The sequence below is a fragment of the Sceloporus occidentalis genome, unplaced genomic scaffold (assembly GCF_023333645.1).
Source record: "Sceloporus occidentalis isolate IW3139 unplaced genomic scaffold, rSceOcc1.0.p SCAF_9, whole genome shotgun sequence".
Taxonomy (NCBI): domain Eukaryota; kingdom Metazoa; phylum Chordata; class Lepidosauria; order Squamata; family Phrynosomatidae; genus Sceloporus; species Sceloporus occidentalis.
This window is the reverse complement of record NW_028316989.1, coordinates 42436234-42462312: the sequence shown is the minus strand read 5'-3', so window position 1 is coordinate 42462312 and position 26079 is coordinate 42436234. Positions and strand designations below refer to the sequence as shown.

Below are 26079 nucleotides of genomic sequence, written 5' to 3'. Positions count from 1 at the left end.
AGATTAGTTTTCTTGTAAAGAATTACCATTAAGGTCCACGCTTTCTCTAAGCATATGCCTGTGTGAGTTAGAAAAATATACATGTATATATTAAGCTCTGTTCCTCCTTGCTTTGATATCTTTCCTTAACTGGACATAGTTTTCTTGGATATCACAGCAGTTAGCTGACTTTATGTAGAAACAGATATGAGAATTATTTGTTTTTCCTTCCTTCACTCAGATCAGTGATTTCTGAAGTATTGATGAATAATGTATAACTTTCAGACATAAAAAGTTTGGTTTAAATTAATACTGGTAATCAAATACTGACTTTTGGGTAGATCTAGACTAATTGATAGTTCTGACATACAGTTGCTATCTGGAGTGTCTTTACTTTCATTGATGTCTTTAATAGGAGTAAAACTCCAAAGTAGTGGTTGTCTGCTAGGGATAGTTCCTGTGGAAGCATATGTTCTTTGCCTTAGTATTGTAGGGTAAAATCCAGAGGTATTTTGAGGAGAGATACGCAGTTCTCAAGCTAAAAACTAGATATTAAATTCTTTATGAGTTTGTCCTGAATTGACCTTTTTATGAATAATATTTATATTTGAAAGCATTTCTCACACTGTACTTAACAAAAGGCTGTTACATTGCTTTGTAAGGATTCTTTGGTTGCTGGAAATAGTTTTCTGAGTTTATATTCTTTTACAGATTTCAAGATGAATCCTTTAATGGAAACCCCTGAGCTGCCGGCAGTGTTTGACGGGGTGAAGTTGGCTGCTGTAGCTGCTGTTCTCTACATTATTGTCCGCTGCCTGAATCTGAAGAGCCCGACTGCCCCTCCTGAACTCATATACCAAGATACTCCTTTGGCCCGCTTCCTACTGAAGTCATGTCCTCTTCTAACCAAAGAGTGAGTAGCCAGCATATTAATGGTTTTCTAATGTTCAAATGAAATATACTAAGTACAACAAGATGCTGTCTTTAGATATCAGGAAATGGTGTAAGATCCTTTTTTAGAAATGGAAAAATAAATTTTTCAGTTCGATTCTAAGAACATAAGGGCAGCTTCACACATGTACTTTTTTGTTCTATACTTAAGGTGCATTTGAAATATGCATAGTTTTAGAAATATGTGCCTCATTGAGGGAAATTGACTAGAAAGTCTAGCTGAATCCAGACAGATTCTCTTGTGTGCCTACAAGCAGACCATGAAGGTGGGGACTTTCCTGTTTTGTCTCTGGCGTTTGGTATGGAGAGCTATTCCAATTAAGCTGTGTATGTTTGGCAGCATCAGTCCAGCTGCGTGATTTGTGCTGAGATCTGTAAAATTACTGTTTAAGTTAACCCTGATAACACTGTTTATTCCTGTTGAAGTTGTTTTATAACAGTAGACTAATTTTGCTCACTTCTGGTATAGGATCAGTACTATTTGTGTGTTCTTTTTCTGTCCTGAGAAGCAGTTTCCCTCTGTTCCTATTTCAAATGCTGATTCTGTATTCTTTTCCTGAACATGTAAAGAAGGGGGCTTTGCATGCTGCTCCCAGCCCAGAATTGAATCCCCTGCCCTCCATTCTTTCTGCACATATCAGGCACATCTGCAAGGGGGCAGTGTACTGAGTGCTTGCTTATTATCAATGCATCCCGGAACTCTGGTCCAGGAATGGCCAATGGCATTGAACAGGCTTCCTCTGCATACATGTCTCCTACTTATTTGTGGGGCTAGTGAGGGAAATGGAAGAAGGGATCTCCTCCTCAAATGATGACTTTCAAATGCAAAACTTTGGTATCAATGACATTTGTTGCTATTTAATCGTTATTATGTGCATTCAGGTTGTTTCCAACTTACGGCAACATTAAGGCAAACCTATCACAAGATTTCCATGACAAGGGAAGGGGCTGCCTTTGCTTTCATCTGAGACTGCTGCATCTACATAGCAGAGATAATCTGGTTTGACATTACTTGAATTGCTGTGGCCCAAGGCTATGGACTTCTAGGAATTGTAGTTTTGTGTGACATTAGGCCTTCTCCCCTGGAGCAAAGCTCTGGTGCCACAATTACTGTTCCCAGAATTGGAACATAGCCTTGAGTTAAAGTGGTGTCAAACCAGATTATCTCTGCTGTGCAAATGCATCCTTAGAGAGGGTGATTTGCCCGAGGTCACCCTGTAGGTTTCCCTGGCCAACCAGGAATTTCAACCCTGGTTTCCAGAGTTGTGGTCCAACATTCAAACAACTACATTGGTTCTAGTTAATAACATAATAACCAAGTTTCACTGATATCTGGAGAGTTTAGGAAAATCCTCTAGATGTTAGTGAAACTTTAATTCTGCACCAGAACATGGAATACAATCTGATTACAACTTTTTACCACCGTAAATTGAGATGGTTGTGGAAAGAAAGCTACCTCCCAAGTTTCCAGATTTGGTGTATAACCAGATACATGTCACACCTCAATATGGGTAAGAGTTTCCTGTGGCTTGGTTCAGGTGCAATGTTTAATTTTAATGTCTTAACTTGCATGTGGGTATTTGAGGCCACAGGCCAAGATTTGAACAGTGTTTGGAGGTCATTTATAGGCACAAATTGTGGTTTTATAGTCCCTTGGTTATTTTAGAAATATCAAAGGTACTATATATAACTTAAGTTCGGCATAAGATTATCATGTTAGACATAAAAAACACATTTTATTAAGCATATAATTACAGACTGAACTTACCTATATTGTTTTTAAAAAAATATTTACTTGGTTTCACGTTTAAAGTACAAAATCCTGAACTGTAAGGAACACATGAGCTATAAGGAACTGTTTTGTTTTGTCAATTTGAGGAACAGGCAAAAAGTCCTCCATAAAAACAGGAAACAATCAGTATTACCTTTTTTAAAAAAAGGTTTGTCTACTATTTCTCCATTGTGCATAATCATTTCCATAAAACAGTTGCAAAAAGGAAACTGACATCAGGAACTGTGTTGAACAATATTGTACATAGTCTTACATAAACATCTTTCTCTTACAGAGTTTTAGAAATGTTTTGGGAGTAGTAAACACATTGTCTTAAACATTTTATTCTGCATTCTAAAAGAAAATATCCCATAGTCCATTTTTTTCAGTATTTTCATGAAAAAACGGTTTCAGAACCTCGCTCCCTGCAAAATAATAGATTTTCCTTAACTTTTTGATCCCCTACCCTGGGCCTTGCTTCATATCTCTAGTATTATATCTGAACCTGTCTTCTAGCCTACTCTTCCTTATGTGTGGTTCCCACTCACCATAATATTTTGTTTAGTTAGTTGGCTCTTATTTTCCTTGCTTCTGTGACTCTTCTCCGCCCTGGTTCTCAAAGTAACTTTATATCTGTGGAGCCTCAACCTTTTGGATACACTAAAACATGACAAATGTTAAGTTATCCCTTCTTGGACTTTGTGACTCATGCCATTGAGTCTTACGCTTGTGCAGAGACAGCCACACTGGATGCTTTCAGTAGTAATACCAACTGAAAATATTTTTGTTGTCTTCATTCAGTCCTAAATTTTAAAACTAGCTACAGCATTTTCTTCAGTGTTAATAAGGCTAGTACTAGCCCTCTGGGCCATCTTTCAGCTAATAGGATGGCTGGACCTATTGTGGTAACCTCAGTACATGAATTTTTGCTTTAGGGTTGTGTTAACTGAATAAGTGTGTTAAGGGCTTTTAAACTATGCATTTTGGGGAATGTTCAGAAACTGTAGCAGGTGGTAAATGTAGCGTTGGAGCTAGCTTTTTTAAGTTAGATTTTGTAATTGCATCAACTTCAGAAGATTTCAATTGGTTTCTGAATTCAGCTGTAGCATTTAAAATACTGAAAAGGCTTAAGATCAAAAAATTTGGAGGACCGCTGCTTTTAATACAATCTTGCCCACTCCTTCAAAATTTGAGTGGTCCACATTCATCACCAGAAGAAAGGTTGTGACTGGTGAGTATGCAATACAAGACTTTCTCTTTTGGTCTGGACTTGTTTTTTTGTTAGAATAAAAAGGGCATGGTAACATTTTAGGAAGAAAAATATTTGTGAGAAAGAACAACTTGTTTCAGGGTAAACAAGCAGCAGATTGGACTGTAAAGTAGTTGAACTCAGTGCAAAATGCATGGAATGTTAATTGCCGTGTCTTTTGTGCAATTCCAAGGTCCTTATTGGGGCTTAAAGGATTTTACATGCTTCTTCTAGGTTGGCCTCCTGATTTAAAGGACTGCTAGAGCAAGTGAATAGAAGTACACACAGCTCTAACTGTTCCTTCTGTTCTAACAAAGTGGGCTTGTTCTGCAGTTAGTTCTATTTAAAAAAAGGAGCATCAACTAACATGACCACAGCCAGTGAAGGATAAAAATAGCGTTAGCATCAATCTAGGGCTCCTTTGGTTGTGCTTAGTCCTCATATCATTCAATTGTAATGGCATTCATCATAATGTCCTTTTATGTGATGGAATTTGTGATGGATCAGTATAATAACTATTCTTGCCAGTGGTTACTGGAACTCTTTTACAACTCCTGAATCCTCTGCCTGTCCCCCAAAGCTCTACAATCCCCCATTTCTATAATAAACCCCAGAGTCCTCTGGCAGACCCCAGAAGATTTCAGTGGATGGAGTAATCATTTCACATCTGGCTATATGTTCTTAAGCAGCATCTTAAGAAATCTTTTTAGCAAAATTTCAAACTTTATTGAGAAGTGCATTAATAAACCTGTAATTTAGAACAGTCTGCCGAAATGCCGATATAGCTCATAAATTTGGGTGTCCCATGAAATACAGTCGGCCCTTCTTATACACAGATTTTTTATACACGGATTTAAGCATACACGGTTTGAAAATGTTCCAAAAAAGTATAAATTTACCTTGATGTTCCATTTTTTATTAGGGACACCATTTTGCTATGTCATTATACTTAATGGGACTTGAGCATACACGGATTTTGTTATACACAGGGGATCTTGGAACCAAACCCCAGCGTATAACAAGGATCCACTGTACTTTTATTGCTGTTAAGAAGTTCAAAACTCATGTCTGTAAGTAGCAGAATTGAGCAAATACAGCTCTAGAGGAGGCAGTTTGTGAAGAAGCTGAGGCAGATGGCTGTGACTAGTTTATACCATTTGCATATAGTCAGCATGAGTTGTGAGTTATAGTTATCAGTGTTACAGGTATGCCAAGTACATGTTTAGTCGCAAGACTTTTAAGCACATTCAGGACAGCAGTTTAACTGCAGTTGCAACTAATGGCTGCAAACACAGTAGGGCTATGGAAGGCATATAGTTAAGCTGCTCCAAAAATGATCTGTTTTCCATTGTTGGTGTTTAATGTCAGATTAGATCATGTTGATGACCCTTCATGAATAATTCTATTGACAACACCAAGAGTTGTGCAGGACATGAAAAATATATGAATGTGTCCATGAATGAATTAGATAGGATTACAGTGCTGAGCAGTAGATTATGTGTTGTTTGATTACAACCAAGAACCCCATGAATTTGAAATTCTCCTTTTAACAAAATTGCACTATGGTATCCTCTGGTAGCAGTAAAGGGCCTTTGCTCCCCATACCTGCAGGAATTAATTGTGTGAGAGAGTTTGTGTACAGGTGTGTGGGTGTGTGTACCTTTGATCCAAATCCCTCATCCAGAAGTGGACCTCTTCACTGTAGTTCTTATGTCTGTGGAATCTTTGTGACTTTTTAACCTTTTCCCTGACAATATTGATCTACAGAAAAACTGGAAAATAAACAAATAAATGGCCAGTTAAAACCAGTGGCAAACCTTTTGAGTTCATATTTGGTAGCACTCCAGAATGCCAAGGTAAATTAATTTCTGGCTCTTCTCATAGTGTTTCCTCTGTGTATATATAGCATGTCATTTGAACAATATGCTCTTATATTAGGTCAGTATACTCAAGTTCTGGGAGCTCCCATGGGTCAGTGACCCACATGATCAAGGCAGTGTAACAAGAAATCTGCATGCCAGTCATGAAACATGCTAATCATTGTTTCCAGGGATGCTTTTCTTGCTTTTTGAAAATCATCTTTGTGTTGGCACTGAGGACAGACATTTCATTTGAGTCAGGGGTTAACCTTCTTGATAATGGCTTCCAGAAAATGCTTCTCTTGTCTGACAGTTTTGGATTATGTACCAGCTGATTCCTGGCAGCTGTGTTAATGTTGCTGGAATAGATAAAAGCCATCCTCCATGTCCTTCTCTCTTTTCCTTCCCCCTCCCCCTCTAAATTTTCTTCTTCACTACATCAGGAACCATAAATCTGAGATAAAAGGCCATCTGCTTTGGCACCAGGCTACACCACTTTTCTAATGTGTGTACTACAGATGTTTCTTCCTTCTTTGGACAGAAATGCTTTCATAAACATTCTAGACTGTAGCAGAATGATTTTCAGAAGTCATTGAATCATACCTGATATTGGGTCAACTGTTGCCAAGTCATGGCCACAGAGCCAATTAGTGAACACTGGAATATCACAATGTCAGGATATAAATTTCTTTATTTAAAACATGACACTGGATGTCTAAAAGATGATATTTTCATTTCCTTTATAGATACATTCCACCTCTGATCTGGGGAAAGAGTGGTCACATCCAGACTGCTCTTTATGGGAAGATGGGGAGAGTAAGATCACCACATCCTTATGGACTTCGCAAGTACCTCACAATGTCAGATGGTGCAACAGCAACTTTTGACCTCTTTGAACCACTGGCTGAAAACTGCATTAGAGGTTAGACAACCAACTATGCCAATGTATTGTTTGTTGACCTAAAAGCTTAAGTAAATAACTGGGTAAATGGTACTGCTACCTTTCATTGCCATAGGTTACCACATTGTGAATCTGGGGCACATACAGTTTTGTGCTTGGCCTCTGAAATTTTAGAACTAGAGCCATTATGAAACATTGAAGTTCACATATACAAAAAAAACCCCTGATAGTTGTTAAGATATTGGATATTTTACAAAAGCTATCCCTGTGAGCCTAAGGTGGAGGATTCCAGGCTCTAAAACAGTCTCCTCAGGCTGTAGGATCTTTCTCTTTTTATTATTGCTTAATTAAATCTTAAACTTTTTGTTGTAACGGTGTTATTAGCATGTATCAGAATTTAAAGTGTGTCAATAATGATATACTTCATGTCCTTTTGAAGGCAAAGCATATGGAGCTATTAGTTTTGCTAGTTTTGAATGTTGCCCAAATACATAAGAAACCACTGCTTGATGTTCTGATTTTTCCATTCTCAGATGTAGTCCTTTTGCCAATTTATAGAGGCCTGTTCCGGACAACAGTTTCAGTTGCAAATGATTTCTTTATGAAGTGTTTCATTATCACAATATTTACTATCATTTATTGCCTGTTGATTTATCTATTTCTGAGAACAGCAGAATACATATTTCTACTGCTTCAACTACTTAAAAACAATAACAACTTAACAACTTGATAGATCAATAAGTACTTGTTAAAGAAGATAGATAGATCAATAAGTACAAGTGTCAATAAGTACTTGATAGATAGAGAAAGGAAGTGAGAGAGTGGTGATGGGGGTGTTTTAGGAAAGTAACTGAACTTGCTCAGGGATGTTGACCTACCTCATGGTGGAAGCGGTGGTGGTGATGACAATGACGGTAATGATTTAATCTATATCACATCTTTCTTCCCATACAGGATCCAAGACTAGTGATCAACAAGCAGAGAACTGTTTTGGGTGGAGCCTAGAGACATTAATTAGAATAAATGGACTTAGTTGAAAGAATAGGGCCAAACATTGAAGTCACATAGGACATATTGTGGTTTTCCTTGAAAATATAAGCATACTATAATCATTGTCCTAAATCCAGTTGTTTGTCCCAACTAGAGTAGGCCTACTGAGGCTGAATCTGCACTGCAGAAATAATCCAGTTTTACACCACTTTAATTGCCATGGCTCAATGCTGTGGAATTCTGGGAACTGTAGTTTTGTGAGACATCTAGCCTTCTCTGTTAAAGAGTTCTGGTGCAACAAAAAGTACGGTTCCTGAGCACTGAGTTGAAATGGTGTCAAACTGCAGTGTGTATGCAGCCTAAATCAACACATATGTACACTCCACTGCTTTAATGGGGCTATTCTGGATAAGGCTAACAACTGGATTTAGACCTTTGCTATAGCCTCAACAGAAGGTCCATGCATGTGTGAATATTGCTTTGTCCTGAAATAATGTGCTTACTGCATTTGCTGTAATACTGGCTAAAATGAGATGCATACACCAGAACTTGTGGTTTCTTTTGCTTTCTTTCAAACTCTTCTATTCCAATTTTTTCTCTCATACAGGAGATATCACAATGGTAATCTGCCCTGGTATAGCTAATCATAGTGAGAAGCAGTACATCCGCACCTTTGTTGACTATGCTCAGAAGAATGGCTATCGATGTGCAGTGTTAAATCACCTCGGAGCCCTCCCTACTATTGAGCTAACTTCACCACGCATGTTCACTTATGGTAAATATTTGTTAGGTCTTCTCTGAAGCCCTTTCAACACTAGCTTGTGTTTGCATTCTATAAGAGAAAACTGTATGGGATAACTTTTTTTTTACTGGTAGTAGCATAGTGTTTGTATCTTTTGCTTCTATCTGTTTGTCTATCAGAGTTTGGAAAACTTACTTTCTGAGCTACAGCTCCCACACTCCCAAAGCACTGCTTCATACTTATTATATAACCAGAAAAGTAAGTGATACATAGCTTGTCAAGATGGTTATAACGTTTTTGAGAGCTTCTGAAGGCTTGTATCTGTTAAAGTGGTCAGTGGAAAGAGCATTTTTGCTAGCACAGGCCTATTGACATTTGCCACTATGTATACTTCCTTCTTTGTGATGTGACTCTCAAGCCAGGAGGGCAAGGCCTTCCACGTGGTTGTTCTTGAACAGCCATATTGTATTGCAGCCCCAATGATATAATTCTGGAAATATTACTGTGCAGTCAAAAAGGCCATATGAAAATGTTGCAGTGCCTTCCTTTCTTGGGAGTTTTTGTGACTTAGGCGTTGGTCTCAGTAACGAATGCTTGAAAAACATTCTCTGTGCCTTGAGAGAAAATAACTTTTATCAGCTCTGTTCCACAAGAATATGGTCCAAAACAAACTGAAGAAATAATCCAGTTGAGACTGCTTTTACTGCCCTGGATCAGTGCTAGGGAATTCTGGAAACTGTGGTTTTGTGAGACATTTAGCCTTCTCTGTCAGTGCTCTGGTGCCACAATAAGCTACAGGATTCAAAGCAGTGAGTCAAAGCAGTTAAAGTGGTTGAAACTGGATTATTTCTGCAGTGTGTTTTGGGCCTATGTTTCCAATAGTGCAGGCCCTTAGTTGAGCATCTGATCTGACTGCTGCCACCCAGTCATCTGTTCATTGGGAAGACATCCTGAGATAAAGAGGCATTGGCTAGCATGCCCTAAAGGCACTCCTTGCCTGTTCAGAAGAAGGCAGGCACTGGGCATGGCTCTTCACAATGACATTAAAGAGACAAGGAAAAGATGGAAAGAGAGACACGACATAAAAAAAAAACCCCAAACAGCTTCATTTATATACCGCTTCCTACTGAACTAACAGTGTCTAAGCGGTTTACAACTGAAAGCTAATTGCCCTCAACAAGCTGGGTACTCATTTTCGCGACCTCAGAAGGATGTAAGCCTGAGTCGAGCTTGAGCCCTTTCACTGATATTGAACTCGCAACCTTATGGTTTGTGAGTAAGTGGCTGCACTACAGGCATTTAACCACTGCGCCACCAGGGCTAATTTGATCTAATATCTGATCTAATAGCCTGCGGGCAGGGAACCGTCTAACTAAAAGATTGTATGTACAGCGCTGTGTAAATTTACAGTGCTTTATAAAGGATGGTGATGATGATGATGATGATGATAATAATAATAATATGGAAAGAGCCACCATGAAGCCCAGTATCCAGCTAAGTTATTTTGAGGAGCTGCTGACAACATTTTGAAATTCTGTTCAGATGGCCGTAAAAAGTTCTTCCGAGGAGCTTGAGTGGGTTTCACAACTAACGCTATCTGCTTGATGTTGCAGTTGCATTTTCCATCTGTGTGATCTCTTTGTAGATCACTATGAGTGTGTTAAAGCACACATCCTTTTCCACCTATATATAATATTATTAGAAACAATTTCTTTTAAAAATGTCTTTTTATTGCCTACAGGTTGCACCTGGGAATTCGGAGCCATGGTAAGCTACATCAGGAAGACATATCCCCAGTCCAAGCTGGTCGTTGTGGGTTTCAGCTTAGGTGGAAATATAGTGTGCAAATACCTTGGAGAGAACCAGTCCAACCAGGACTGTGTGTTGTGCTGTGTCAGCGTCTGTCAAGGTTACAGTGCATTAAGGTAAGCTCCTTGTCAGGAGACAAGTGCTACTACTGGTGGGTTTTGCTTAAGACTTCTGCGTACTTTATATTAGATCTGTTGATCTGTGGATCCTGTGTAAGTATTTTCTGGATCTTGGATGAGGCCAATTGCACTATGTTCTTTATCCTACCAAATATTACTGTTTTTATAAGAGTTCTTGAGTTGTGATTCAGAATCTAACGGTAAACTAAATGTTAATATAAACCAATTTAATTACTCTCCAGCAGTCAGATGTTTGTATGTAAGTGAATCAGTCTTTGTATGCTGTGGTCAAGACACGAGCGTACTTCTGAACTCATGGACAGGATTATGAAGCCACAAGACAGGAAGGAATTAGCTCCTCCCTTCCTTCATCTGCTTGTCTGCTCAACATTGCAGCTTTCTAAAACACCATTTCAAAAATATATATACAATGGAAAGCTAGGCCTCGTCATTTGACATTTACTTTGCCCCAGTGAAGCAAAGTAGTTTGAGACTCAGCTGTGAACTAAGAATACCTTGATTCAGATATCTCATCTGATATAAACAATCTAGTACAATCAGGCAGACCTTCTTGGGTAGAGCATTCGGCCATTGGTATGCTACAGCCAGAAAAGCATTCTCCCACCTCTACACATTGTACATTGCTCCCAATAGTGAGACACAAAGGAAAACCCTAGATAGTTTTCAACGATTAGGAAAATACATATTGGGAGAGACACCCCCTCAGATATCACAGATGAAACTTAAGTTCCCCCCATTCTTAAGACAATGGTAGCAACTGGGGAGTTAACCATTTTTGTAAATCAGTATGCTTCAGGTTTTTAAACTCTGGTAGAATATATACTTAGTATTTTTTATTGTTTATAGCTTGGTTAAAGCCTAAAGCAAAGGAGAAATTTCCATCATCAAAAAATAGTCATGGTATTTTTCATCACCCACTCAGACAAATGTATGGAGAATTTAGCTTTTTTTATAATAAAATTTAGGCTTCTTTTGTAAAGATTGGGGGGGGGGGGCTTTTATGTAAATGTCATTGAAATGAATTAAATACTGTACAGTGCTATAGTTGCAGCTGCATTAACAAAATATTGAATACAGGCCAAAATTAAGAGATTTTTATATTTAAAATTAAATACTACATAAATATTTCTGTTTGGCACAAGTGTTAAGCAGACTCAGGAAATGGCAAGTTCTGTATAAGCAGAACACATCTCAATTGATTGAGCTCTAGTTTCTGACTGCAGAAATAAAGACTCTTTATGCTTCAACTCTGCAGCTGCAGAAATCTTGTGGCAAGATTAAATCTTTAAAAAGAAAGAGGATTAGAAATAGGAACAGCACAAGCTTAGCATACCATGTCTTTTCAGAAATACTTGTGTCGAATATTGATTGAACCTCAAAAAAGGAGGAAGGTGTTCTACTTAAACACTTCATTTTGCAAATGGCTTCATAAGGCTATGCTACCTTTGTGTACATTTAGGGTTGAAGGTCCAAGGTATAATGGATGTACATGCTGGAATGTTTGCTCTTTGCCTTAAATACTTTGGTCTGAGTACTGTGTCTGAATTTTTCTTATGTACTAAAGCTTGCTGTGTTTACCAAGTCGTTTTCAAGTACAATTTTGGGTTAATCTGTATGTCCTCTGCCAAATTTTGTAATGTTTTATCCCCACGTGAGTTGAAGCAGTACCTGTTGAGACAGCATAAGACTTGCCGCTTCTCTTCTCAGAGAGTTCTGTTTTACAGAACTGATTGGCTAATGCAGAATAAACTTGGTTGTTGTTGTACAAGCTCTTAGCTGTCTCATGCTCTGATATCTGAGAATTTTGTTCCCCCTGCTGGCTAAATCTTTTTATACTGCATGAGGCACGGCTGTGTTTTTGATAAAGGGGGCTTTAAAGATTGAAGTTTTGACTGTGTTTGGTATTCCCTGGAAGAGAAACAAACCAATTGTGTGGGAATTTGCCATCTACTTAGATTACATTTTGCTTTTATAGCCAAGAGGCTTGTTTTGCTTGCTTTAACTAATTCCTTCTTCCAAATATCTTTAGGGCCCAAGAAACATTCATGCAGTGGGATCAGTGCCGGAGACTTTACAACTTCCTCATGGCAGACAACATGAAGAAAATCATTTTGTCTCATAGGTACAGAAGTATGCTTGTTATAATCTAAATGGACCTTAGTGTCAGTTTATCACATGCAGCATCATTAACTCTTCTTATCACATTGTGTAGATTGAAGATTGATTGAACCAGTGTACTGTCATCATTGAGTTGACTTAACAGTTAAATCTATCCAATTACCTTTTGATGAATATCTACTAAAGAACTATATCTCCTATATTTCTATAGTAGTTCGTATAGGAAGGTCAGTAACATTTTAGCTGAGGTCTGAAAAATGGTTTGAAACAATTAACTGCAGTCTGAAAACCTTCTAACTGTAGCTGTTTTTAAAAATCTTTGCTATTAAATGACTCTTATTATGTGTAGTATATAAAAATTGCTTCATTCATTCCAGACAACTAAATATTTTGGCCTAGTTTAAGTTATTTTAATCTTTTTGTTAAAACAGCTCTCATTTGTAGGTGTGAACAGACTTTGGCAGCTTTGAGGAACAACTTGTTTAATTGCTCAAAACATTAAGTTTGTCTAATAGTTCTATTGTGTTGTAGGGAAGAACATCAAACCAAGATCTTACTCATGCTCTCTGCAGTACAGCTGCTCCTTGGAGAGCAACAGGTGTGCACATGGCCCATGACTAAAGTTCATTTGTTGTGGTCTCTGTGCATACTCTGCTGTCAAGGCCATTGTGTACTCTGTAATCCGCTCCTGGATCTAATGTATCTTATGGCAGATGTCTCCAGTGAATAGCTTATGCTAAAATAATCATTCCAAGTAGCTTACTTGGATGAGCTGATGTTATCACACCTCACTAATGTGATGGCAACCAGATGGAGAAGTAACTATATCCAGTTTTTTGCATGAATGCCAAAACCATCCATATCTCTTTCTTTTATATCTGTACAATGTATTTATGACTGCAAAAACTTCATTATAAAACCTGTATCTATTGTATTGTTCAAAAGTTCGCTTTTTCCAGCTTTCTCAACACAACAGAAATCTGTGGATTTTTAAAAGCAATTAGATTCTCAGCTATTTTCACTTTGTTACACCTCAGATTTTTATCAAGGCAAGCACTCTCTAGCTGTATCTTCAGTTACTTCAAGGGTAAACTAAACTAAACAGTTCTGAACCCCAGTTGACTGTACTCTTTTTCGAATAGATTTTTTAATTTATGACATTTTTAACCCATCCTTCCTTGAAGGGCCAAGATTATTATACTTGGATATCCAGAGCCAACAGAATCAAAACACCCATCTCTTTCCTTTGCAGCCTGCTCCAAAACATTTCCCTCTGCTGAAATGCAGGTTTTTAGAGTAAGGAGGCTACAGAAGGAAGGGGGCATAGCTTTATTATTTTTCTAAACTTCTGCCTACTGTGATTCAAAAGCAAATTACAAACAATTTCAAAATCAAAGACCCGATAGAAGAATGCTGATTGATCACCAGACACAAGCTCAACAAGAATAGAACCGGCCCAACTTCCCTTGAGAGCAAGTTAAACAGTCAAAATGCTGCTATAAAGAAAACCCTGTCATGTGTGTTCATCAGCCTAGCCTTTCAGGATGATGAGACACAAAACACAGCCTTTGACAGAATATTTCAATTTCTGGGTAGGTTTGTGCAAGAGGAGATGGTTCTGCCCAACCTGCACAGAGCTACATCAGCTTTTAAATATTTCTACCTTACGTTGTACTCTGTACAATGTTATGTCATTATCTAGTTTCTTGTCAGTTTCACACAGAACAAAGTCAGAACTGTTTGAAATGACTGTGAGAAGTGATATTGATAGACATCTTAGGATCTCTTCTTTGTAACATTTTTAAACAGTCTTCGGACAAACAGTAAACTTAGGTATTTCAGTGATTACTGTTTGTGTTTGCGTTGCATAAATGATTACCATTTGTGTGTGTTTTCTTTCTTTCTCTTCAGACAAGCTTTGTTTTCTGAAAGCCCTAAAGTACCTCTAAGTTTAGCAGATACAGACCTGAACAGACTTCACACAGCAACATCTCTCATGCAGATTGATGACAACATCATGAGGTATGTAAAGATTCAATTTAATATATTTCCTATATAAATATAAGGTATTGCAGCTTTTTTTTTTTTTTTTTTTTTAGAATTTGGCTCACTACTAGCATACTATAAATGGCAATCTTGTTGGTGACTGAGGTTAGATTTCTGAGCTGGCTGGTTATGGTTGGATTATATAGTTGAGGTTCACTTGTGTTTCTATAAAATCAGTCCTCAATCCTTGTTTTAAAAAACCCTTTAATGTAAAAACTTGGACTGTATATATATTTTGTTCAGCGTATACCCATTATTGTAATATATAGTGCTGTTTAAATACTTGGCAGTGTTGTTTAGTGAAGGCATTGTATGCCAAGAACATTACTCCACTAGAAGGACTTCTACTCCCAGATGTCCTAAGCACTTTCATTTCAGGTTCAGAGGAGAAACAATCTTTATCTAAGTAACAGACTTAAAAGCTGCATGAAATTTTCTTAGGCTGTTGTGTTAATAGCAGGAACCTGTTGTTATTAGTGTCTGTGGCTGAAGCTTGTGGTGAGTATAGACAGACACAAGTAGGTACAAATACACAGATAATGCAGTTATAATACAGTTTTAGAAAGAAAGTTATGTTTGCTTTATCAGTGCTTACAATTTTTTACACATTGTATCACATAGCTGAACTTCTCTCTTGGAGTTTCAAGGGTAGGTTTTCTAGTACCAAATGATACCTTTCCGTAGAAATTAGATGAAACTTTCCTTGATTAGAAATAGTTTCCTATATTTCATAATGCATTGAATCTTGTTTAAAGTGATACAGCAGGAAAGCCACCCTATCCCTGGACGATTCCCATTATTTTCAACTTAGTATTACCCTCCGTAAAATTTGTATATCCCCAAAGGCAAAATAAGAGCTGTCAGACCTCTTGTGAGCATCTGTCTCTTGCTTATTTTTGCTTTCTGCAGGTGCGAATACTGAAATGTATTGTGGGGAAAAATGGTAGATGGCTTGTTTTGTTAATGACCTGTCCAGAACTATATTTGGGACTGGTGGGAGTGATTGAACCCTAATAATAAACCTAGCATTATATCCACTGTAAACTGGGTAGGTGGTAGATCAAATTAGAGGCTTTGTTCTTAGATGAAATAGGAGTCTGACATAGAAGTTCATTCTGCTTGTTCAGAAGAGAGTATTAATGTGTCTGGGAGGGGGCTAGCTATACAATTAGTATTTAACTTCTCAAATTGTAGCTATGATGGTTAATCAGAAAAGATTTTCAAAACATTACATACAGCTATGCACATATATGTTCTCTACCATTTATCCATCATACTGCTTCCCTATTTGGTGTCTTGTTCCCTAGGTAACAGTTCATTTCAGTAGCTTCATTGCTTCCTTGCCCAGGATGAATTTAGCTATTGTACTTAGCAGCTAAGAATAGAAAGCATTTGTAAATAGTTCTGTGATCTCTGTGGGTATTTAATTAAATAGTTCCTTCTGAGCCTTAATTAGATATGTTTTTTTAAATGCATTGAAGTAATTATTCCAGATATCTTACTTGCAGAACTCTTTCAATACTATTTTAAAAATCAGAAGAAAATAGTTGAAGGAAAATCCTTCTCATAAACTTTCTTTCTTTGTGTCTCAGGAAGTTCCATGGCTACAATTCCTTAAAGGAGTATTATGAACAGGAGAGCTGCCTGCATTACTTGCACAGAGTGAGTTGCCATAATAAATACTGTTACTTTGGTTCTTTTTAGTGGAAGGGCAAACCTTGTACAGTACTGTGACATGCAATTTGTATGTGTATGTAATTAAGAATAATCCTTGAAATGGAAATATTGCTGTATAACTAGCCTTAATATTTCTTCCTCTACCTTGGGAATATAAATTTATAATTAAAGGACAGGATATAAATGATTTAATTAAATAAATTGCATAAATACACAGGTTTAGCTCATGTGCTTGAATGAACATTGAAAATTTTAGGAAAATTCATACAAAATGAGCAAACAATCTTAGATGCATTGCAGAGTATACTATATAGTTACATATAATAATCAGATCTGACATGTTAAAGCTCTGTTACTTGCTTGAAACTGAGTAAAACTTAGTAGCTGAAGATGGCCCTTTCTTACAGTCTCATTCTGTTTCGCTGCAGTTATTACCTTAAGTGTCAGTCTACATAACTCCAGTGAAATAGATTAAATACATACACTACTACAAGCCCTACTTATTTGATCTTGCTTCTTTGTCTCTCCAAATTCAAACTGCAGCCAATGGATGTCACTGGAAAGTGATTGTCGTCTACCTAGCTCTGCATCAGTTACACACTTAAATATTGTACTAATTTAAAACCTTGTCTACCGCCTTTAGCAAAGCATGAGCTAGGTTCTATCACAAATCTGGATTACTCTAGACAAAGAAGTGCTATTTGCCCATATTTGTGGAAATAAGACATTGCTGAAATAGAAGCCATCTATATCTGAGCGATGCCTGGTTTTGGTTAAATAGGACCTGCCATTCTTCCTGCTCTGATTAAAGGTAAAACTGAGCTTCTGATTATTCAAACTGTGAACCTCTCACAGCAGAAGGCTGTTGTATTGCATGCAGAATTTATCCCATGGTATATGTGATGATTATCTGTCTATCAGAGGGCAGGAAACATAGTTTTTTAGACTGCAACTGACACAATCTCCCACCTGGCATAGCTAATGGCAATATTGACTGAGGAGTTCTGTAACTTTTAGTCTAAAAATAACTATTCTGAACTTGTAGTATAGCAGTAATGGCCAAAATGGTTGTCCACATGCAAAACATTAACTAAAGATGTGAGGGGAATAGTATGTAATCCTCTTCTTAATCCATAGCCATAATTGAAGGGCCTTTTAACAAAGTGGTCTGCATTATGGCTTTCATAGGAATCTCCAGTCCAGCATTGTTAAGCTTTACCATCAGTTTTAAATGTGTGTTATCAGAACATCTGGACACTTTATTTCTGTTTATGCAATCTCTCATATTTATTAGATTAAGCATAAATCTACAGTATGAGGCAAGAAAAAAAGATAATGCAATTCTAGAATGCATCAACAAAACTGCAGTGTCCAGATCAGAGGAAGTACTAGTACCACTCTATTCTGCTTTATTTAAACTTCATCTAGAATACTCTGGCCATTTCTAAGGAACACAGTCTAAGAAGGATAAAGACAAACTGGAATACGTAGAGAAGAGGGCAGCCAGAATGGTAAATTGTCTGGAAATCAAGTCCTAAGAAGAATGGTTCAAAGAGTTGGGTATATTTTGCATGGACAGGTGATATGATAGCCAAAATAAACATCTGAAGGGCTGTCTTTTGGCAGATGGAGCAAACTTGTGTATTGTTATTCAAGAAGTTAGGTCCTGAACCCGTGGGCTTAAATTACAAGCAAGGAGATTCCAACTAAGCATTAGGAAAAGCTAGTGGTAATCACTGTTTGATGGTAGAACAGACTACATTAGAAGATGGTGGATTTTCCTTCATAGGGCATATCAGCTAAAAACAGATTATTTAAGACCAGTGAAAACATTTTTAAATAATACAACTGCAATACATTTGCAGAGAGCCAGCATGGTATAGTGGTTTGAGTGTTGGACTAGGACTCTGGAGACCAGGGATTGAATCCCAGCTCAGTCATGTAAACCCACTGGGTGATCTTGGTCAAGTCACATTCGCTCAGCTTCAGAGACAGGGCATCACAAACCTCCTTTGAAGGAACTTACCAAGAAAACCCCATGATGGGATTGCCTTAGGGTTGCCATAAGTCAGAAACGATTTGAAGGCACACAACAAATAATACATTTGCATCCTGGATAAAATCAGTTAGGCCCAAAGGCATTAGTAAAAAGCCAGGTACACAGGCTGTATATTACACGATCTTAATTTGGAGCCGATGGACAGGTTTTTAAAAATATGTGAACTAGGTGCAAAAAAGATGCTCCCCCTGTCCTTCCAATTATTTTTTTTTCTGCCATAGTGAATTTTAAGATAAAATTCTAGGCTGAGAGCCTGCATTTGGTGGCGTATGTGTCAGGTAGGAATGTCTCTGTAGCTATGCCTTCTTTGTGGTCACTTGCAACTCTATGATTCTGTGATTCTAAGTGTATTCCTGCAGGTTCAGGGCCAGCACTTACTTTTGGTTTCACAACTAGGATTGCACATAGATTTTCTTTTTGTTAGATGTTCTGTTTTACCAGATGGAGCAAATATATTGGAAGGTACTTGCTGTTGTAGTTCCATTTCTCTTGGCCTGGATTATTTTCTGGCAATACTTTGCATCAGATACAACATTTTATTCCTTCCCTCAAGCGGGTTTCATTTTAATTCCAAGAAATGCCAGAACAACATGTTTCTTCTCTTCTCCTTTTTTAAAAAAATAAATATCTTAAGCATTGTAGTGCTATAGTGAATCAGTAAATGGCACTTTTGCACTATAATTCTAAAAATTCAAGGACCATAGGACAAAAGAAATAATTTCAGACAACACCCAAGAAGAAATTAATGAGTGGACACAGAACCGACAACAACTGGCAAAACACAAGGAGCTGTTCCCATGCAGGAAGAGTTTACACTTTTTTAAACCAACCTGGAAGAGCCCTTGTTCAGCCATAAACTTATAAATTACTCCCTTTTTGTGTTTGCAGATCTTTGTTCCTCTCTTGTTGGTTAATGCTGCTGATGACCCTCTGGTACATGATAGTCTCTTATCAATCCCAAGAGCTCTCTCAGGTGAGCTGAAGGCTTCAAAGCTATTTTGTTTCTTTTTTTCTTTCCAAACCTGATTGTATTGAGAGAGAATTTCACATTTCCCTTGCTAAGTACAGTGGGCTGCATTCTTCCTTGTTCTGCTGAAGACTGAATTCCAGCCAGTCAGCAAGGCAGGAATGCATTTTGATGGTCTAAGAATAGTCTTGGGTATAAGTAAAAGAAGCTTGTGTGTTTTCACAACTATTTTACAGACAGTTTTGTTACATGTGGAATTTGCTGTGTTGTTTATAGCACCATCAATGTTTTTAGTAACACCATGCACCCATTTTGCCTAGTGCACAAGACAGGTCCTTTACCCCTAAGATGTTTATTACCATCTAAAATTTAACCTAGGAGAAATAGAACAAAGGGGTGGCCTGGCCTGATTTCTAGAAGGAGCTATGGAATGCATCCTCCATCTTGATCAACAGAGCCTACTTGTGACATTATGACAGTATTCTTGGCTGCATGTTAAGTGCATGCTCCAAACAGAAGAGGAGCCTTTCTTTCCCTTAAACTTGAGATGGTATTAAGTCACAAAGTACTGTCATTTGCTGAGAGGCAGAAGAGCCCTGGTGGCGCAGTGGTTAAATGCCAGTACTCTAGCCACAACCTTGTGAGTTCGATTCTGAGGGCTCCAAGGTTGACTCAGCTTTCCATCCTTTTATAGGTTAGTTGGGGGCAATTGGATAACACATTCTAAACTTCTTAGAGAATGCTTAGTTCACTATGAAATGGTATAGAAATGTAAAGTGCTAAAATGCTGAATACTAGTCAAGTTCTGTTCTCATCTTTGTTTTTTACTCTTTCAGAAAAGCGGGAGAATGTCATGTTCGTATTGCCATTGCATGGAGGTCACTTGGGTTTCTTTGAGGGTGCAGTACTCTTTCCTGAGCCCCTCACCTGGATGGATAAGCTTGTGGTGCAGTATGCCAATGCCATCTGTCAGTGGGAGAAGAATAAATCTCAATGCTCTGATACAGAACAATCATCTGGCCAAGAATAAATGGTCCCAAAGACATTTCAGGTTGTCTTACCTTAATCCCCATCTTCTGGAAATCTTCTCTTCTTCCCCTTCTTTTCCAAGCCTGACTTCCTGGGCATCTTCATCTTGGGCATTTTGACCACAGTGTTTCATGCCAAAACAGAGTTGCTACACAAGGAACTAATGAGCAACTTGGGAGTTTATCTGAATGTTTGCAGTGACATCATGCATTGAGAGAACCATCTACTGAATTGGTGGGTTGGTATCTGAAATAAGTGCAACAACAGAATCACTTTGAAAGTAGCAAGTGGTTTCAGTACTCTTGACCCTCTCCTCACATTCTCACTGATGAAAACAATCTAAAAATAACTATCTGGTTTTTGCAAAACTTGTATAGCTGTCAGTAGTGTGAGTTTCGAGTGCCATTCTCTTTGTGGTTGCATTTCCCCTCGCAAGCCCTCAACCCCAGCAGGGGGAAAAGTTAATGTCAATTTGTAGAAGAAACCAGCAATTGACTTCTGCAAGTCATCGGTGTGGCTGCCCACCAAACATGGGGGAAATGGAGTCTTAAGTTTTCAGAATTGCATTTCTACATGAGTAAGGGCCCTTGCCCTTTCTGGTTAATGCACTGCTGAGGTTTAGATTGCTTTGAAAATATTTGGAGTGTTATCTGCACTTCAGTTGCTCCAGTATTTTGGAGCAATGGCATTGAGTCGCACGTTTGGCTTTTACGCTGGAACTTTCCACATAGATAGTTCTGGATGGTTAAATCCAATGGATTCCCTTTTGTGTTACCACTTGAGACTAAACAAGTAGCCTTGTGATATTTGCCTTTTCTATTGTAAGGAATTTTATTTTGACACAGGACTTAGTGTGCTTTTAAACCCAGGCCTTTTAACACAGTCTGAATGGAAGTCAGTAACTATCAGCCTGCGGATGTTTTGTTTCATTTTTATTTTTTTAGAGTACTCCATAGCAAATCAATGTATGTGCTCATAGGAACTTTGTGTATGAAAAACAGAGAAAATAAGACATGCTCTTTGCCTCCAAAAATTCCATGTATATTAGAGTGGCACAAACAAATCAATCCCCAAACCTTTAAAGCATTGAGTGGCTATTTCAGCCGCACATTCTTTCCTTGGAAGTATTGTGGACTGGGGGTCTTCAATACTGAACAGCTAGAAATACTTATGTATTAACTGCCTCTGCTGTTAGTGGGTTCCATAAGACAATTTTATGAGACTACTTGTCCACATTGCATTCTTTCAGGACAAGAACATCAACAGGATATTGTGAGTATTGTATTAGGGAGACATGCAGTGAAGAAATAGCCTCTTTGCTGCTACTGAGTAAAGAGTTTTTCCTGAAAGAAAGACCATCAAAGTAACAGTAATGAGAATTTTAAAAATCTAATTGTACAATGACTTTAAGAAGACAGTGGAACTCCTAGGTTAAAATCTGCTTCACTTTCCCATCCCTCCTTATGGCTCCATTCACCTCTTTTACATGAGTTCTGTCATCAGAAGCTCATCATTTAGCACTTTATGATTTTGACCTTTTGTTTTGCAACCCAGACACTTGTATTTATAGTGCCCTTTTGTTTGTTTGCTATATATGGGTAGAGAATGGTCAATGCTGTGCAGAGCATCAATTGGACCAGCTTTGACATCCGGAAAGGTGTATCTTGTATTTTGGAGGCGGCTGTTGTTTTTCTTTAAGTGAGCAATAATTAGGTACTCTAGCAAAGGTGCATTTCTCACATCAGGTGTCCAATTTCTTCAGCCTTAGTCCACCATCCTTGGCCTGTTAGCTGACTGTGTGACCTGAACGTTGACTACCTAGTGAGAGTTTACAAGTTCTTCTACTGTACTCCCCTAGAGAGGGGGAAATGACCAATAGAAATGATACAAGACTCAGCCAGTGTGCTTAAGGCTTTCCTTCTCCGTCCTCTCCCCAAAAATAGGCTTTTAAATTATTTCTCATCCTATTTTATGTTGTCCTTGGACATTTGCTATATATTCATTAATGGCCAAATTCCAATATAAGGTCCCCGCAAACCTTTTTGCACAGCTGAAATAGCAATCTGGGCTGGCTAGGGCATACTAAGAATTTCTTTTCTAATTGAGCAGAATAGTTGTTTAAATTAATTTTGTTTGTTACAGTATATAAAAAAAACCCATGAGCTAATGGAACATATTTATCCCCAGTGGACTTAACCTTTGCAAAGTAAGCTGAAAAGGAGTCTGCTATTGGTTCCTTTCACATCAATATCAAGCATAGTAGTTTGTCCTCTTAGCAGCCTGTAAGAGCTGTTGCTGTAAGTCCTCATCCTCTCCAGCCTCACTTTAAAAGAGTGGGTGCTGCGTGGCAGAATTTAACACAATGAATGACTCCCCCCCCCCCCCCCCCAGAAAAGACCTTTCTTTGTTCCCGTTAAATTGAAGAAACTGCCAGCCAGGAAACCTACAGGTTTCTTTGCAATCCAAGGCTTTTCTTAACCTTCCCCTCCTGAAGGTGAGAGCCAGGGTACAACTTGCTCTTGTTCATTGCAAGGCCCAGCAACTGTAGATTGTTTTGGGGTGCAAACAAGAAAGGTATCATATCCCTGCCACTGATGGCATTTTTAAACTGTAGTACTCAGGGATCCTATGGCCATGTCTCTGTCTAGCCTTTTGAAAGAGGAACTGTGATTTAAAATTCTTTTGGATGGGAATGAGAAACAAAACACATCCCATGAAAGTTATTTTGATTGCTTCGGGAAATATTAAAAAGTAAGTTCTGTCTATATCACAAATAATGATGTCAGTTATTAAATAATAATGTTGCCATCTAACTATTATAGGAGGACCAGATGTTGTCCACTCTTGATCGTGAAAGTTATATGCTCAAATAGCAGATCATGTTCACAACTCTATCTATACCAGAGACATGGCAGAAACATATTGTTTAAAACATGGTTGATCCTTTTTTTAAAAATCATTTTCATAACAGACCTGCTCCTACATTCAGCTAGTCTTCTCCAGAGTACCTGCAGAATGATGATAACAGTTTTCCTCAAGTTGTATTGTTTTACCAGTGTAAGGTCTATTATTGTTGATTTTCATTTGAGTTTACTTCTTGGTCCCTGAGATTTTTATCATGGAGAATATACCTCTACAGAGAAACTCACAAAAGGGGTCCAGCTTTTTTCCTCTCTCAATGAGTAGTTATAGCAACAGTAACTAGTAAGAAGGTTAGAAGTGTCCGCATTACATCTCTGGCAGCCTCCTATATACCTATTTTTAATGGCATATGCCATGCGGGGGTCTTAGTGGCATACCAGATTATCAAAAGGAAGGTAAAAGGCAACCTGCTGTTGGCATGATGAGCATGGAATTAAGGGTCATGTGTTCACTTTAAAGAGCAAGGACTCAGGTCAGATGGGAGTATGCCATAACAGTTCTCCTGGAATTTGTGGCCTTTGTTCTTTGTGAACATCCTGTTGTGCTGTCTACAGTTGTTCCTGTTTGGAATTCGTTTCTTAAGCCTGCTTTTCCCTTGAAGGGCCTTTGGCATGGAGACATTACAAAACGAGATGAAATTATCTGGGTGGAATGGTGGAAAAATCTGTGTCTTTTTTATCAATAACTGTACTGTATCTCATATATGTATCTGGTGTTCTGTTCTTTTTGCTGGTTACATGAAAGGGCACAACCATGAAGGGCAGCATTTGCTAAGCTGGAACTGAGAATTGGCACCCCTCCTTTCAGCTCCCCCCATTTTTTGCAAACAGAGACTATTGTCCCTCTTTTCCTCTGACCAGGAATCTTCACTTTAATGCCTCAGTTCCTGGGAGCACCAAGCTGATTCATGTCCTAGTGGAACAACCAGTTGCCTCCTGATCTGTGGCTCTTATCATTCAGCAGAAATACTGTTGTTGCAGTAGCAAGATCTGTTTTGAGTTTTTGCTATAATGCAGCAGTATTGTACAAAAAGCCTTGCCGCTGTTGAAGGAGGTTCAGTTTCATATCAGAAAGATTGTAAAAGCATCACCCATTTGAGGGTCAGCAGCACTTAATTCAAGCGGCTATTGTGAACTGGAAACCTGAAGCACTTAAATCTGCCATCTGGGTTAATCTCTGGGAGCATTCAGCCCACTCTGAATCTATGTTCTCCCACACTAATTTCATCACAGCTGTATTTAGCAGTAAATCCATAGATTCATTCTGGGCAGTTTTTCTCCTCATTTAAGAAAGCACAACTTTTAAAAGAGAGGTTCCATTTTTTTCTTCTCCTGAACATAACCAAGCAGAGGGATATCTCAAAACACCTCAGGAAGCTAGACCTGTACCTGTGCACTCTTTGATTTCTATCACTGCAGCTGCCTTATCAGAGTGAAAGGAGTATTGGGCTTTTTGCGTTCCTTTTTTTTTTCTTTTAAAGTCTATTTTGGCAATTTTTTGCTTCCAAACAGACTTTTTGGAAACCATCACTTCCACATTCCTAATTCCTTTGGAAACAAAAAAATGCTGCCCTGAAAAGGTTTCATATGTGCAAGTGTTTCTCGTCGCTGCTGGTTCCTTTTTGAATTCTTAGGAGCCAGCAGTTTGGGGGGATGAAGATTTGCAACTAGCAATGCAATTTTTCTAAATAGGCTTAAGGTTTCAAGTTTTTTAAAAAGCGTGTCCTTGATTTTTTTTCTTACTTTTTGTGTTCTGTGTGTGCTAAACGGAGGTCATTGCAGAACAGAGTAATTTTGTTATATTTGATTCAATGGATTTCTTTGCTTACAAAAATAAAATAAAGACCTTACTGAGTTCATAACAAGTTCTTGTGCCTTGTTAGTGGTTTATTCTGGCTTAGAAGAGGGGCTAGAAGTGGGCAAACCTGGGCATGTGTGATGTACTTTATTTTCGTTAACTGAAATCTGGCAGTCTATCTATCAGATAAATGGCTAATAGGGCTCATGGCCTAAGCTGACATGAAAAATGAGATGGATAGAGCCAGGTACCTCCTGCACCCTCCCTTTGCCCCATTAATCGACATATACAAATACAAATCTACTAAGTTACTGTAGATCAGGTGCTCTAAACCTCTGGGGCTGCTGGCTAATCCCCGTACTTTATAGATGAACAATACGGATGAGTGGTGATTAATACAAGGTACGCTGTAACAGTTTATTTGCAATCTCATTCATTTTTAATACTAGTGGGAGTCAGAAACCCTTGGAGATTTTCTGCAAATCACTCGGATGTTTCAGTCGATCATGTTCCTCTTCCTGCCCATCCCTGGCTTAATGGAAGTAATAGCATAATCATGGAACTTGCATTTCATATATTAGCCAGGAGTCGTTAATACTAAGGGCTACTAATAGCTTTTGTGAAGGTGTTCTGTTGAACTTTTTGAATGTCCGACGTGCCTAGCTATTAGGATTATAGGGGCAGGGCAAGGAGAAGTGTATAGCGGGAAAAGAGAGATGTAGTAAGGAACAAGGAAAGCCTTGAAAGCAAGCAGGACTAAAAAGGGAGAATTGACTATGAAGAATGTGGAACCATACTGGAATATGACTTCCATAATTCTGAACCATTGGTCATACTTATGACATTTGGGAGTGGTAACATTTGAAAGGCCCACTTCCCAACCTTTACCCAGAATTACAAGGGGACAAATGAGTTTATCACATGGGGGGGGGGATTGGGTGATTAACCCATAAAAATCACACAATTGAGATTAAAATGTGATTAAAATGCGATTAACATGACCCATTATCCCTTGAATAGCCAGGGAATGAACAGGCAATAAACAGCAAACACTCATTTACAGGAAAATCCCA

The 26079-nt window shown here is 38.2% G+C and overlaps 1 protein-coding gene across 2 annotated transcripts in view; it reads left to right on the top strand.

Annotated features, from left to right (window-relative positions):
• ABHD2 (abhydrolase domain containing 2, acylglycerol lipase) overlaps positions 1-25073 on the top strand; it is a 33225-nt gene extending 8152 nt beyond the window's left edge. For both annotated transcript variants that reach the window (XM_089539118.1, XM_089539119.1), the window contains exons 3-11: positions 691-892; positions 6556-6731; positions 8308-8475; positions 10184-10367; positions 12421-12513; positions 14421-14531; positions 16148-16217; positions 19180-19264; positions 20095-25073. In XM_089539118.1, coding sequence (XP_089395244.1) covers positions 699-892; positions 6556-6731; positions 8308-8475; positions 10184-10367; positions 12421-12513; positions 14421-14531; positions 16148-16217; positions 19180-19264; positions 20095-20288 — 1275 coding nt within the window. In that variant the 5' untranslated portion in view covers positions 691-698 and the 3' untranslated portion in view covers positions 20289-25073. The remainder of the gene's footprint in view (positions 1-690; positions 893-6555; positions 6732-8307; positions 8476-10183; positions 10368-12420; positions 12514-14420; positions 14532-16147; positions 16218-19179; positions 19265-20094) is intronic.
• The last annotated feature ends 1006 nt before the right edge of the window (positions 25074-26079 follow it).